At 44.1% G+C, this 14,063-nt stretch overlaps 1 protein-coding gene across 4 annotated transcripts in view; it reads left to right on the forward strand.

Moving 5' to 3' along the window:
• The window catches only part of MCC (MCC regulator of WNT signaling pathway), a 310,501-nt gene that overhangs the window by 296,136 nt on the left and 302 nt on the right, over positions 1-14,063 (forward strand). For all 4 annotated transcript variants that reach the window (XM_044275927.1, XM_044275928.1, XM_044275929.1 and 1 more), the window contains 2 exons: positions 11,572-11,694; positions 12,024-14,063. The exon at positions 12,024-14,063 is cut by the window's right edge and continues 302 nt beyond it. In XM_044275927.1, coding sequence (XP_044131862.1) covers positions 11,572-11,694; positions 12,024-12,204 — 304 coding nt within the window. In that variant the 3' untranslated portion in view covers positions 12,205-14,063. The remainder of the gene's footprint in view (positions 1-11,571; positions 11,695-12,023) is intronic.

Below are 14,063 nucleotides of genomic sequence, written 5' to 3' on the forward strand. Positions count from 1 at the left end.
CCCCCAGTGCCATCAGCTCCACTATCCCCCAGTGCCATCAGCTCCACTATCCCCCAGTGCCATCAGCTCCACTATCCCCCAGTGCCATCAGCTCCACTATCCCCCAGTGCCATCAGCTCCACTATCCCCCAGTGCCATCAGCTCCACTATCCCCCAGTGCCATCAGCTCCACTATCCCCCAGTGCCATCAGCTCCACTATCCCCCAGTGCCATCAGCTCCACTATCCCCCAGTGCCATCAGCTCCACTATCCCCCAGTGCCATCAGCTCCACTATCCCCCAGTGCCATCAGCTCCACTATCCCCCAGTGCCATGAGCTCTGCCCCCATTGTGCCATGAGCTCTGCCCCCATTGTGCCATGAGCTCTGCCCCCATTGTGCCATGAGCTCTGCCCCCATTGTGCCATGAGCTCTGCCCCCATTGTGCCATCAGCTCTGCCCCCATTGTGCCATCAGCTCTGCTGCCATGCTCCTCCTGACACCCGGATTGCACAGCGTCACTGGTTTCTATGACGCTGTGCACTCCAGGCGCATGGCCTTAGTTGCGCCCCACCCCCTCGGTTTCACCAACTTACCTTTCCAGCAGGGGCGCTGCCGACACTCCATCGTTCTACGCTGCTCTGCTCCTGATGTCACGCAGTGCGTCAGGTCACGGCGTGCGCACGTCAGGAGGTCAGAGCAGCCCGGGACCATGGACGTACTGTGGATTGTCCGGAGGCTGCCTGCTGGAAAGGTGAGTATTCCAAGCGCAGCGGGAGTAATAGCAAGCGCTTCACTCCCGCTCCGTGGTCACATGACACAAACGAATCTTCGATGCAGAAAATAAATTTGCATTGAGGATTTTTTTGTGTCGAATTACTCGATTTAATCAAGTAATCGTTTCAGCCCTACTGTAGAGAAAGGAATAGTCCGAGGGTTACAGGCTAAGGCTACTTTCACACTGGCGTTTTGAATTCAGTTTGTGAGATCCCTTTCAGGGCTTTCAGATCAGTTTAGCCCCAATGCTTTCTGAATGGATAAGGATCCGTTCATAATGCATCAGTTTGGCTCAGTTCCGCCTCCATTCCGCTCTGGATGTGGAAACCAAAACGCTGCTTGCTTGCGGAGCCAAACGGATCAGTCCTGACTTACAATTTAAGTCAATAGGGACGGATCCGTGTTCACTGACACAATATGGTGCAATTGAAAACGGATCCGTCCCCCATTGACTTTCAATGTAAGTCAGGACGGATCTGTTTTGACTTAGACTTTTTTTTTTTTAAGAATAATGCTAACGGATCCGTTCTGAGCGGATACAAGCGTTTGCATTATATGTACGGATCCGCATCTAACGCAGGTGTGAAAGTAGCCTAAAGAATAAAGAAATAAAAGCATGCCAATAACTCAGTTGCAAACTGGCCATAAGTTATTGCTGTCTTGGCCTAGCTGAAAGTCGGGCCATATTGTGAACAAACTAAATCCTAGATTTCAGAAGAATTTGGCCCAGGAGGACAGGACTTTCCCCATTCCTGACAATAATGCAGCGCGCAGTTGTATTAACCACTTAGTGACCACCAATACGCCTTTTTAAGGCGGCAACTTATGGGCCTTAGGCTGGGCCAGCGCCTTTTTAAGACGTCCCCGTCTAAGAGCTGCTTGGGTCCCCCGTGCAGCTGAGAGCAGGGGCTCTGCTCTCACATGACAGCAGCGCTCCTGCTCTAACAGCCTGGACCGGCACGAGTGGAGATCAGGGCTGTTTAACCCCTTATATACCACGGGCAATGTAAAAATAAAATCTTCCCCACGTGTTTGATATTGCCGCATCCGTAACGACCTGCACCACACAAATATCATGTAAATTATCTCTTAGTAACCACGAAAAAAACGTAACAAGCGATCAAAAAGAGTAATTTACTCCAAAATGATACCAATGAAAACTACAAGTCATCCTGCAAAAATCAATCCCTCACACAACTCAAGAAAAAGAAACAGTTATGGGTCTTGGAAAGCAGCGATGTTTTTTCCCCATCTCCCCTCCCAGAAAGAGTTAATAAGAAAGTTATGTGTACCCCCAAATCACACCATTAAAATCTACATCTTGTCCTGTGAAAAATAATCCCTTATACAGCTACATAGATGGGGGGGGGGGGGGGGAGGTAAAAGCTCTTGGATGGAGACAATGAAAAAATTAAGAAAAATGCTTGGTCAGTAATGCCCAAAACAGGCTGGTCACTAAGGGTACCAGCTCCCAGCCTCTCACCAGCAGGTCCCATAGACCTATTTGAGGACAATATGGAAGAGTAACATCCAACCAGGACACATAGAGTGTGAAGCCAATTCATAACTTTGTGATCCCAACAAATTGCTCTGTTTTCAGGGAACAATTTGTGTTTCTCCTTAGTAGTTACACAGAGGGACATCTTGCTTGAGTTCACCCACAGTGTATATGGGGCAATATCTCATATAAGCAATGATTTGATTAATTGGAAACTTGTTCAAAATCTCAGCTTAGGAGATCCAGTGCTCAAAAAGTGGTGGAATTGGATATAATGAAATGAGAGTAGTTTATACAGCGAAACCCGAGAAAAAGTAGCCCACCTCCAATTTCTCCAAATCAAACTGCCTAATAGTAAATCAGTCTTAGTTGCCCATAGCAAGCAATCAGAGCTCAGCTTTCAGTTCTTACAGGGCTTTGAAGAAATGAAAACTATTAAGCAGTTTGATTGGGAAATATTGGCGACTGGCTACTTTTTTGTGGACCACCCTGTAAAATGCATTTGAAAAGTTTTCTCCATAATTCTGGACTCAATACCTCTTAATGACAAAGTGAAAACAGTATTCAGACCTATACACTGCATCAAATGGGTTTTCAAAGAGTAAATTATTGATGGCCCTCAGGATAGGTCATCAATATGTGATTGGTGGGGGTCTGATTCCCAGACACCCCCACTGATCAGATGTTTGAGGACACCTTAGTGCTCATGTGAGAGGCACCGCCTCTCGCTAGGCCAGTGATGGCTAACCTTGGCACTCCAGCTGTGGTAGAACTACAACTCCCAAGATGCCCCCCTTGCTTGGCTGCTCTCAAAACTCTATAGAAATAAATGGAGCATGCTGGGAGTCGTAGTTTCACCACAGCTGGAGTGCCAAGGTTAGCCATCACTGCCCTAGGCCCTTGATTTCATTGAATTGATACTGCACCGTGCTGGTATGCTAAGATGGATGCCTCAGTGGCTCAGCCTCTTCAAACAGCTGGTCAGATGTTGATGACCCATCCTTGGCATAGGTCATGGTGGAGTAGATACACTGTGTCCATCATCTTTGCATCATGTGTAGTGTTGAGCAAACTTGTTTTCAAGTTTGGCATACAGGGTTCAGGTTATCTAAGAATTACGTTATGGATTCCGCTACCGTGGACCATAACCTTGAAAACACAAGTTCACTTATCCCTAATCGGGTTATCTGCCTCCAATTTTAATAGTGGTATTACTTTTCATTGTAATTCTGCCAGGGATGATAGTGAGATGACTACTGAGAACTGGTCTGTACAGAACAGGAAATGTCAGCCTATTATTATGTTTAGTTGTTAAAAACTGCAGTTTACAAACTTAAAAAAAATATATATATATGATTTTAATTCTTTGAACTGTCCACATAAATGACCTCCGTTGTTGTAGTATTTTGTTAATTTTTGCCCCTTTACTCTATAATTTTCCTCTAAATATTATTATTTTTTAGATCCATGCACTTGCTGCCCCTAGTCCCGCTTCTGTAATGACATTCTGACTAATGATGTTGCTGAGTTGCCAGCTTTTATGTTTGGAGACTGAAATACTATTTTAGTACCTCTCAAGGAAATGTAATTTTAAATCTTTTTCCCTGTCGCTGAATGCTCTTCCTCTCGAATGAATTGAAAATTACAGTATTTTGCTCGCTTGTGCTTGCCGCCTGCGTTCCATTCCAGAATCTGTGAAAACTGCAGACTTGTCATGCACAAATGTATTTGTACCTTGATTCTGAAACTTGCAAAATCAACAGTTTTTGTTGCCTTCATGTATTTTTTAGCATCTAAGGCAGTTGCCTTAAAATAAGATTGTAAGGCAGCACAAGGACACTATGGGCACCGCCTTATATCAGCCTCTAGCATTGTTTCATGCACTATTAAAATATGTCTGCCATGTACATGAACAATTGCTCAGGCTTATATTCGTCTGAGCGTGCCTTCACACACGGAACATTTTGTGGTAGAAAATTCTACGACTAAGGCCTCATGCACATGACAGTATTTTTTCACGGTCCGCAAAAACGGGGTCCGTAGGTCCGTGATCCGTGACCGTTTTTTCGTCCGTGGGTCTTCCTTGATTTTTGGAGGATCCACGGACATGAAAAAAAAGTCGTTTTGGTGTCCGCCTGGCCGTGCGGAGCCAAACGGATCCATCCTGAATTACAATGCAAGTCAATGGGAACGGATCCGTTTGACGTTGACACAATATGGTGCCATTTCAAACGGATCCGTCCCCATTGACTTTCAATGTAAAGTCTGGAGTCCCTTTTATACCATCTGATCGGAGTTTTCTCCAATCCAATGGTATATTTTACCTTGAAGCGTCCCCATCACCATGAGTTAGATATGAGTTAGATCGTGAAAACTCATTTCCGACAGTATATCCTAACACAGAGGCGTTCCCATGGTGATGGGGACGCTTCTAGTTAGAATATACTACAAACTGTGTACATGACTGCCCCCTGCTGCCTGGCAGAACCTGATCTCTTACAGGGGGCCGTGATCAGCACAATTAATCCCTCAGGTGCCGCACCTGAAGGGGTTAATTGTACTATCATATCCCCCTGTAAGAGATCAGGGCTGCCAGGCAGCAGGGGGCAGACCCCCCCTCCCCAGTTTGAATATCATTGGTGGCCAGTGCGGCCCTCCCTCCCTATATTGTAATAATAGGTTGGTGGCACAGTGTGCGCCCCCCATCGCGCCCCCCCCCCCCTTCCTCCCTCTATTGTAATAATTCGTTGGTGGCACAGTGTGCCCGCCCCCCCGCCCCCCCTTCCTCCCTCTATTGCAATAATTCGTTGGTGGCACAGTGTGCGCCCCCCCCCTCTTCCTCCCTCTATTGTAATAATTCTGGTTGCCATGGTTACTTAGCAATAGTACAATAGTAAAAGATTCATACTTACCTGGGAGCTGCGATGTCTGTGTCCGGCCGGGAGCTCCTCCTACTGGTAAGTGACAGGTCTGTGCGGCGCATTGCTGTCACTTACCAGTAGGTGGAGCTCCTGGCCGGACACGAACATCGCAGCAGCCAGCAGGTAAGTATGAATCTTCTACTATTGTACTATTGCTAAGTAACCATGGCAACCAGGACTGCAGTAGCGTCCTGGTTGCCATGGTTACCGATCGGAGCCCCAGCGATTAAACTGGGACTCCGATCAGAACTCCGCGGCCACCAATGTTGTTAATGCTATAGAGGGAGGGGGGCCGATGGGGGGCGCACACTGTGCCACCAACAAATTATTACAATAGAGGAAGGAAGGGGGGGGGCGCACACTGTGCCACCAACAAATTATTACAATAGAGGGAGGAAGGGGGGGCGCACACTGTGCCACCAACAAATTATTACAATAGAGGGAGGAAGGGGGGGCGCACACTGTGCCACCAATGAATTATTACAATAGAGGGAGGAAGGGGGCGCACACTGTGCCACCAACGAATTATTACAATAGAGGGAGGGAGAGGGGGGGCCGCACTGGCCACCAATGATATTCAAACTGGGGAGGGGGGGGGTCTGCCCCCTGCTGCCTGGCAGCCCTGATCTCTTACAGGGGGATATGATAGTACAATTAACCCCTTCAGGTGCCGCACCTGAAGGGGTTAATTGTGCTGATCACGGCCCCCTGTAAGAGATCGGGTGCTGCCAGGCAGCAGGGGGCAGTCATGTACACAGTTTGTAGTATATTCTAACTAGAAGCATCCCCATCACCATGGGAACGCCTCTGTGTTAGAATATACTGTCGGATATGAGTTTTCACGAAGTGAAAACTTAGATCTGAAAAAGCTTTTATGCAGACGATAGGACAGGATAGAATACACGGATCACGGTCTCGGCTGCAAAACGGTGCATCTTCCGATTTTTCCACAGACCCATTGAAAGTCAATGGATCCGCGAAAAAAAACGGAAAACGGCACAACGGCCACGGATGCACACAACGGTCGTGTGCATGAGGCCTAAAACTCAGTTCCATTCATTTGAATGAAGCAGCAAGCACATGGATTTCTGCATGCCCCGTTAAGGTGAATGGAATTGAATTCTGAGCCACAAAATCTGCCGTGTGTGAAGGCACCCTCACTGTTCAGGTCACTATACACTGTCAAAATCATGTCCCTTCTTGGCGCAGTCGTGGTTTCAAACCGTTGGCACGAACTGCCTCCCATTGAGCACACTAGGTACACTGTGGGTGATTTACCTTATATACAATGGTATGGATGAATGCAATGTAAATTACTGAACCAGATACATTAAATGGAGTCACTTCTATAGTACTATCCAGATATGATACGTGAAGCCTGCTGTGGGTTTATTTATTGGAAAATGGAATCCTGCGGCCTCCTCTACCTTCTGCTATGGCAGATTTAGGCGTATGATACACACTCCATTTGTTGGCTTGTGTATTACCACAGCAGCCGTCTGCCTTTTAACCGTCTTGCAGTGCAACACAATGAGTGGCGTCTATAAATCGGATGAACCTTCCCACATGCTGCTGCCACCGTTCTAATTTGTGTAATTAATACGAGGACCATGTCTGCACGCTGTGCCCTCTACACATCTGCCTCATGAGCTGAAATGTGATAATGACCCTGCTTCACGGTGTCAGAGCTCTAGAACAGCCATACTTGTTCTTACCTCCAAAAGGACAGGGTTACATTTCTGGGTCACAGTCCATGTAAAGATCATTAAGGTCTTATGGGCTGGAAATACATTATCGTGTTTAATGCCATATTCTAATAGAGGTTAATAACATTCATGGGCGCCATTAAATAGCTATCATTTAATGATGACCTGGGTTATACAAAACGGGATTGCTCAGGATTAGTTTAACTTAGGCAATACTATTTTTTTTAAATAAATAATTTGAGTTTAAAAAAATATTTCTGGATAATGTTTGCGTAACCCATTATTGAGCAGCCTGTTGTGGGCCTTAATGACCAAGTGATTTTTTATTTTTTTTTACATTGTCATCATCGAAGAGCTATAACTTTTTTATTTTTCCGTCTGTGTAGCTGTATGTTAGCTTATTTTTTTAAGTAAAAGTTGTAGTTTTTAATGACGCAGTTTTGGGGTACACATAACTTACTGATTAACTTTAATTAACTGTTTCTGGGAAAGAACAACAATAATGCCACTTAGTTTGTACGATATACCGTAAAATTTGCTGCGTTCCTTTTACGGCATAAATAACATGATAACTTTATTCTCTGGGTCAGTATGATTACAGCTATGCCAAATATATATGTAGTTTGTTTACATTTTACTATTTTTACACAATAAAAACTTCTTTTAAAGAAGAAAATATTTTTGCAGCGTCACATCCCAAGACCCATAATTTTCTACGAACTGTGTGAGGGCTGGATTTTTGCAGGATGCCTTGTAGTTTTCATTGGTATAATTTTGAGGTACCGTATATAGCACTTTTTGATCACTTTTTATTTTTGGTGGCGGATAAGCAAAAAGCAGAAATTCTTTTTTTTTTTGTTTTTTTTTTTGTTTTTTTACAGCGTTCTTCATACATGATAATTGTGTTGTGTGGGTCATTACGAACGTAGTCATACCAAATTTTTGGAGGAGATTTATTATTGCAGTTTTTTTTTATGGAAAAAAGGTAGGTTTTTTTAAACTTTATTTAATAAAAAAAACTGGTCTGCATGCACTGACATCGGCACCTCGCAATCTCATTCGTGGGGTGTCGATGGAAGACAGACGTGCTGATCTGGGACGTGTAACCCCTTACATGCGGTGGGCAATAGCGCTCGTTGGCGGCATGTAAGTTGTTAAAACTTACATGCTGCGAGCGCTATTGCCCACGGCATGTAAGGGGTTAAACGTCCCAGATCAGCACTTCTGCAATAGAGCAGGAGCATGGGTTATTATGTCAGAGCCAAGCCCCCGCTCTCCGCTGCATGGGAGACCCGTGCAGAGCTTAAACTGGCCAATCGCAAAAAGGCGGTGGCCCATCCTAAGGCCTCTTAGTAAATAAGCGGTTAATAATCATTTGATAATATCTAGTGTTTTTATTTTTTATATTTATAGGGGATATGGAGACACATTGTCCTTTTCTGAACTTGCTGGTGGACAATGTAGTGTGTGACCTGGGAATTTCAGGCTCATATTGGTTCCTGCATGGCTCTTTTTATTTCTATAAAATATATAAGATGTTCTTGTTAAATTGTACCCATGCTTGATGCTGCATTACACAAGATGAAATACCTTTATGTGCAGTTCTGTAATATACTATAGGAAGCTTCAGCTGCAGCAGTGGAGCAATAGAAAAATTCCCATTGGATACCATTCATAGCTGGTCAAAAAGCTAAGATAGGTTTACGACCCTCTGCCCCCATAGTCTACAGTATGTATCATTTGTAAACTGGCTTTAGGGGCAATTGAAGGGAATTGAATTGTCCCACAGCCACATTGGTTGGCTTGTAGCAGGATGAATTCAGCAGATTCATCCTTGTGGCTGTATCCCCTTAGTGGCCACATGCAAGTGTAACTGTCGTATATTATATTTTTTTTTTGTAATGTGTAGGGTCAGTGATACTATTTTTGTACTATATAATTTAATTACTGAAATCATACATTTCTATTAGAAAAATTGCTCTAAGGTGGCCTATTTTGAGCCTTAGCGACGCTCCTCTTTCTTCTGTTTTCATTACACAGTTAACCCATTCCCGCCCAGCGACGTACTATTACTGCGCGCTGATTAGGCGGGTGCAGAAGCTGTGCCAGCCCGATCAGTGGCGGGGTCCGGTAGTCACTGATAGCCGGACCCCTGCTGTATGCGCTGGCATCGGTGAAAACACTGATTCCAGCACATTAACGTGCGATGTCCCTGCGGGGATCTGAGCAGCCATCCCATGCTGCTGTGACGGGGACCCGATGGCAGGGAAGGCAGCCCGATGCCTTCCTTAGGCATCGTGGCTGCATTCCATGTAACTCCATGATAAAATTATCACATGACCTAAACCCTCAGGTGGACACCGTAAAAAAATAAAAACTGTACCAAAAAGCAATTTTTTTGTCACCTTACATCACAAAAATTTCAACACCAACCGATCAAAAAGGCGTATGCCTCCCAAAATAGTACCAATCAAATCGTCACCTCCTCCCGCAAAAATTAAGACTTTACCTAATACAATCTGTCAAAAAATAAAAAAAAGCAATGGTTCTCAGTCTATAGAGACACTAAAATAATATTATTATTTTTTTAATCCAAAACTGCTATTATTGTGCTAAAGTGAAATAAATAAAAAATAGACATATTAGGTATCGCCGCGTCCATAACAACCTGCACTTTTAAAATATCACATGACCTAACCACTCAGATGAACATTGTAAGAACACTGTAAAAAAAAGGTGTTTCAAAAAGCCATTTTTTGTCACCTTACATCACAAAAATTGTAATACCAAGCGATCAAAAAGTCATATGCACCCGAAAATAGTACCAATCAAGCCGTCATCTCATATTGTTGATTGACAGGGCCAGCCGCGATCTCCTCCTCCGGCTTGCCATTTCAAAAATCGCGCACCTGTGTTGATTTTGCGCAGGCGCTCTGAGAGAAGGAGGCTCGCCTCCTCAGCACTCCCTCAGCGCAGATGACGTCTTCTCTTTCGGTAACGTCATCGGCGCAGACGCACTGAGGGAGTGCTGAGGAGGCGAGCCTCCTTCTCTCAGAGCGCCTGCGCCGAATCAACACAGGCGCGCGATTTTTGAAATGCTGACAGGGCCAGCCGGAGGAGGAAATCGCGGCTGGCCCTGTCAATCAACAGGAAGAGGGGGCGTTTTGACATATCTACAGGGGGCGTTCTGACATATCTACAGAATGAAAATAATTAATAACATAATGTATAGCTATATCGCAGGATAGGGATTATAAGTATCCCCAAAAAAAAAAAATTTGTTTAGTGGGGTGACAGAAGCCCTTTAAAGTATATTATATATTGTTCATATTGTTCATAAAGTATATTATAAAAATGGTTAGCATCACTGACCCTACACATTACAAAAATAAAAATAGACTAACAGTTACACTTTAAAGGGAACATGTCACCACAAAATGCACTGCAGGCACTATGTTATAGAGCAGGAGGAGCTGAGCAGATTGATATATAGTTTTGTGGGAAAAGATTTAGTAAAACGTGTAACTTATATTGTTATTTCCAATTTCATTGTTCACGGGGAAGTGTTATCAGTGTATGTATACACGCCCAGTGAAGGAAGCGTTCCTTCCCAACAGTCAGCTGCTCAGTGGAGGTGAAGTGTTACATTTACAAGCAGCCATCACCTCCACAGTATGATGACGAGTGTTCACTATTGTGATGGCTCATTCTCATACATCTGCATTGTTTCTGGGTAGCAGATCACTGTTTAGACAGCGCAACCTGCTGCCCAGAAATGAAAATTTAGGTGCCTGCACGAACGACAGTTTCAACCGATGAACTAACATTTTGCTCATTCATTGGGTGATCGGCTGCACCTTTACACTGTCAGATTGTTGGGAACAAAGGTTTGTTCCTGATATTCTGCCCGATAATCGCAACATGTAAATGCACCTGTACATACACGCAGAGAATGCTATCAATCACTAATAACACCTCCCCCGTGTACAAATAAGATCAGAAATAGCAGAGATTTAAATATATATTACAAGTTTTTCTGAATCTTTTCTCACAAAACTATATATCAATCTGCTCAGCTCCTCCTGCTCTATAAAATGGTGCTTTCAGATTGCATTGCATTTTGTGGTGACAGGTCGTCTATAATAATATACTTGCCGTGGTAGTTCTGCCCTCTTCTGGCAACCATGGTGCCTTCTAGGCCTCTCAGTTCACAGAGGGTACTGGTGGGCAGTGTCAGCGTGGGAAGAAGAAGAAAGAGTGATTATATGACAAAGAATCTTATTTATGGATTTTATACAGTTTGACTGCTTTTTTATGATCTGGATGACCCCAATAGGTATAGTTTACAGCTTGTTCTAAAATCATCAGTTTGTCAGTCTCTGAAGAGATAGTGACACCTACTGGCCACATTGTATATGACATTATCACTAGTCAGCAGCTCCCTTACTAGAATTGGCTATGTCTTTCTGTAAACTGGGGTTCCAGAAGCCCAGCAGGCAGTCGTTTCCACTGAAGAGACATACAGGGATTCTGGAGTAAAGCGCCTCGTCTAGCTACTGTTCTGAGTATTGTCAGTTCATTCAACCATGTACACAGCTTGTGATTGTAATAAGATGGTAGTGTTTGCAGCACCTCTTATGTGATCCGATGATCTGACATCACCTCATAAATGTTCTGTATTTTTTGCTGCAGGGAAAAGAAGCTGAAGTCTCGGGCACAAGAGCTGGTGAGCGCCCTAGAAAGACTCACGAAGAGCAGTGAAATCCGGCATCAGCAGTCGGCCGAGTTTGTCAATGACTTGAAAAGAGCTAATAGGTCAGTAACCATTTTATACTTTTCTAGCAAGCCTTTGTAATTTGTGTGGAAACATAGCAGCACCCAGAGGGAAAATTGCATGATGCCAAGTGAAAGCAGTAATCAGTATATGCAATGCATGGATGTGCTGTGTCCTCCATATAGACCCTTTGGATAAATGGGGACTAAGATTGGATTTGTGTTCTGAACCAGACGACCCCCTTGACAGATAGTTGCTGTTAGAAATGTTCTCAACCACACACAGCTGGAATAGCTGAACTCCCCTAGTTTTGGGGTTACCATTAAGATCTTGTAATATATCCATTTATTTAATTTTTTTTCTGGGGCAGCAACCTTGTGGCAGCTTATGAAAAAGCAAAGAAGAAACATCAGAATAAGCTGAAAAAACTGGAGTCCCAGATGATGGCAATGGTGGAGAGACATGAGACACAAGTGCGGATGCTGAAGCAGAGGATAGCTTTACTAGAAGAGGAGAACTCCAGACCTCATACTAATGAGACATCACTGTGAACCAACATGCAACACACGACAATGGCTTCTCTCCTCTACCCAAAGCACCACTTCTGAGCTGTCTGCTCCTGGGTGTGACTGGATGGACTATACACTTGCTCTCCACATATTGCTGGTAGGAACACAAGGAAATATACGTCCTCCTTGGTATGGGCCAGATACTCTTCTGTTGTGTCCCAGTAGCATGTCACACTTGCACAGCAGGGGGCGTCACATCTTGTGTGGTATGCAGGTAGAACTGAATGCTCCTTTACTTGAGGAGTATGGAAACTTCCGTAACCCTCTTGGACTCAAGAGAGGTGCTATCACTACCAGCAAAAACTATGAAAGATTCTGCTGCTGGGGAGAGATTTCTCCAGTGTCGTCAACCAATACATTGAACCGCTGCATCAGCTCAGCCAGAGGGTGCTCGCCCTACAGCTTTAATACATTCATGTACACAGATGCAGAGCTGTGTTTCTTAGTACACTGTGAGTAAAAGTGCTTTGATTTCCTTTCTTCTGGAAGCTGTCAAAATATATTCATAGCCTATTTTTTTATGTGTTGCTTTTTAATATATACAGGATATTGTGTTTACCGAACCACTTACGTTTTTAATTCTATTCCGCTCGAAAGTACAGAACACCTTAACATTACCTGGGAGTCAGCGGTGAAACACAAGGACGCTGGTTGGTGATTATAGAAGGGCGGTTTCTTCTGCTAAGAATTCATTTTTTTCCCTACATATGTCCATCAGAACCAGCTTTGTTCCCAGTTAGTAAGGACCACAGGGTTCATCATCCCAATCCCTTTCCACGCTAACGCACACAGTAAGCTGGGAGTTGTGTGAAAATGTGAACGCAGCAGTTTATACCCTACAACTTCTAGACCTTCCTGTTCCCTGTCGAGAAGGACGCTCATCTGTAAAACAAAGATGCACTTTAAAAGTTATTTGCTAAGGTCCTTGTTTTGGTAAGTTTTACAGATGAAGTTTTAGCTCCAGCATAATGTCCATAATCAAGGCATAAACTGCACATTCCGTGCCGGGAACCAGCGACTCCACAGACAGAAATGTAGAGAATACAAGTAAGCGCGGCAGTGAATTGATGCCATTGTTAGGGCAGTAGACAGTATATGTCATTTTCATAATCCTGCTGCAGAACTGAAACAAGGGGCGCGCTATCCCCGTTCTTGTCTGTAGTAAGGGGAGCTGGAAATCAGTTCTTGGTTAGGATTGTTTGGTTCCAGACCCTACAAGGGGGAAATCGCTGCTTTTCAGCCAATGAGAATGAATGACCCGGTGCTTAGGATACAGTTCTACAGTCTCGGTATGTAATCAGTGGTGGAAATGTATGGAAAGGCGTTTCTTCATTAGCCAAGGATCAAAATCATCATCATCTTCTTAATAGAGTCATTGGCTATTGCCATAGGCAGCCCTGGCCAGCTGACAACAGCTCTGGTAATGATGGAGGATGAAATAGGTGAGAATTATTTTTTCCCCACAAATGCTGCCATGGTTGACTTTTTCCTTAATAACTCAGGCAACCCCTTTAAACGATCTGCACCAGTTTTGTGAAGTTAAAAAGTGGCATACTATGGCACACAATGATTTGCGTCATTCCCCTCCTCCAGCCAGTGAGTGGGGTTAGGGGGGGAGGACAGAGGGGCTGATCTCCATCAGAGATTTACCAATACCTACAACAAAATTGTAGTGCACATCTACACATGCATAGATTTCAGTTTCAGATGTAAGGACAGCAAAGAAATCTGACTCTTCATAAATTTGACTTATTTTGCTCCCAACAAATATGGATTAAAGAGGACCTTTGATGGGATTTTTTTTTATTAAACTAGTACTTTGGTAAGTAGTCCGCCTGCTG

The sequence above is a fragment of the Bufo gargarizans genome, chromosome 1 (assembly GCF_014858855.1).
Source record: "Bufo gargarizans isolate SCDJY-AF-19 chromosome 1, ASM1485885v1, whole genome shotgun sequence".
Classification (NCBI taxonomy): domain Eukaryota; kingdom Metazoa; phylum Chordata; class Amphibia; order Anura; family Bufonidae; genus Bufo; species Bufo gargarizans.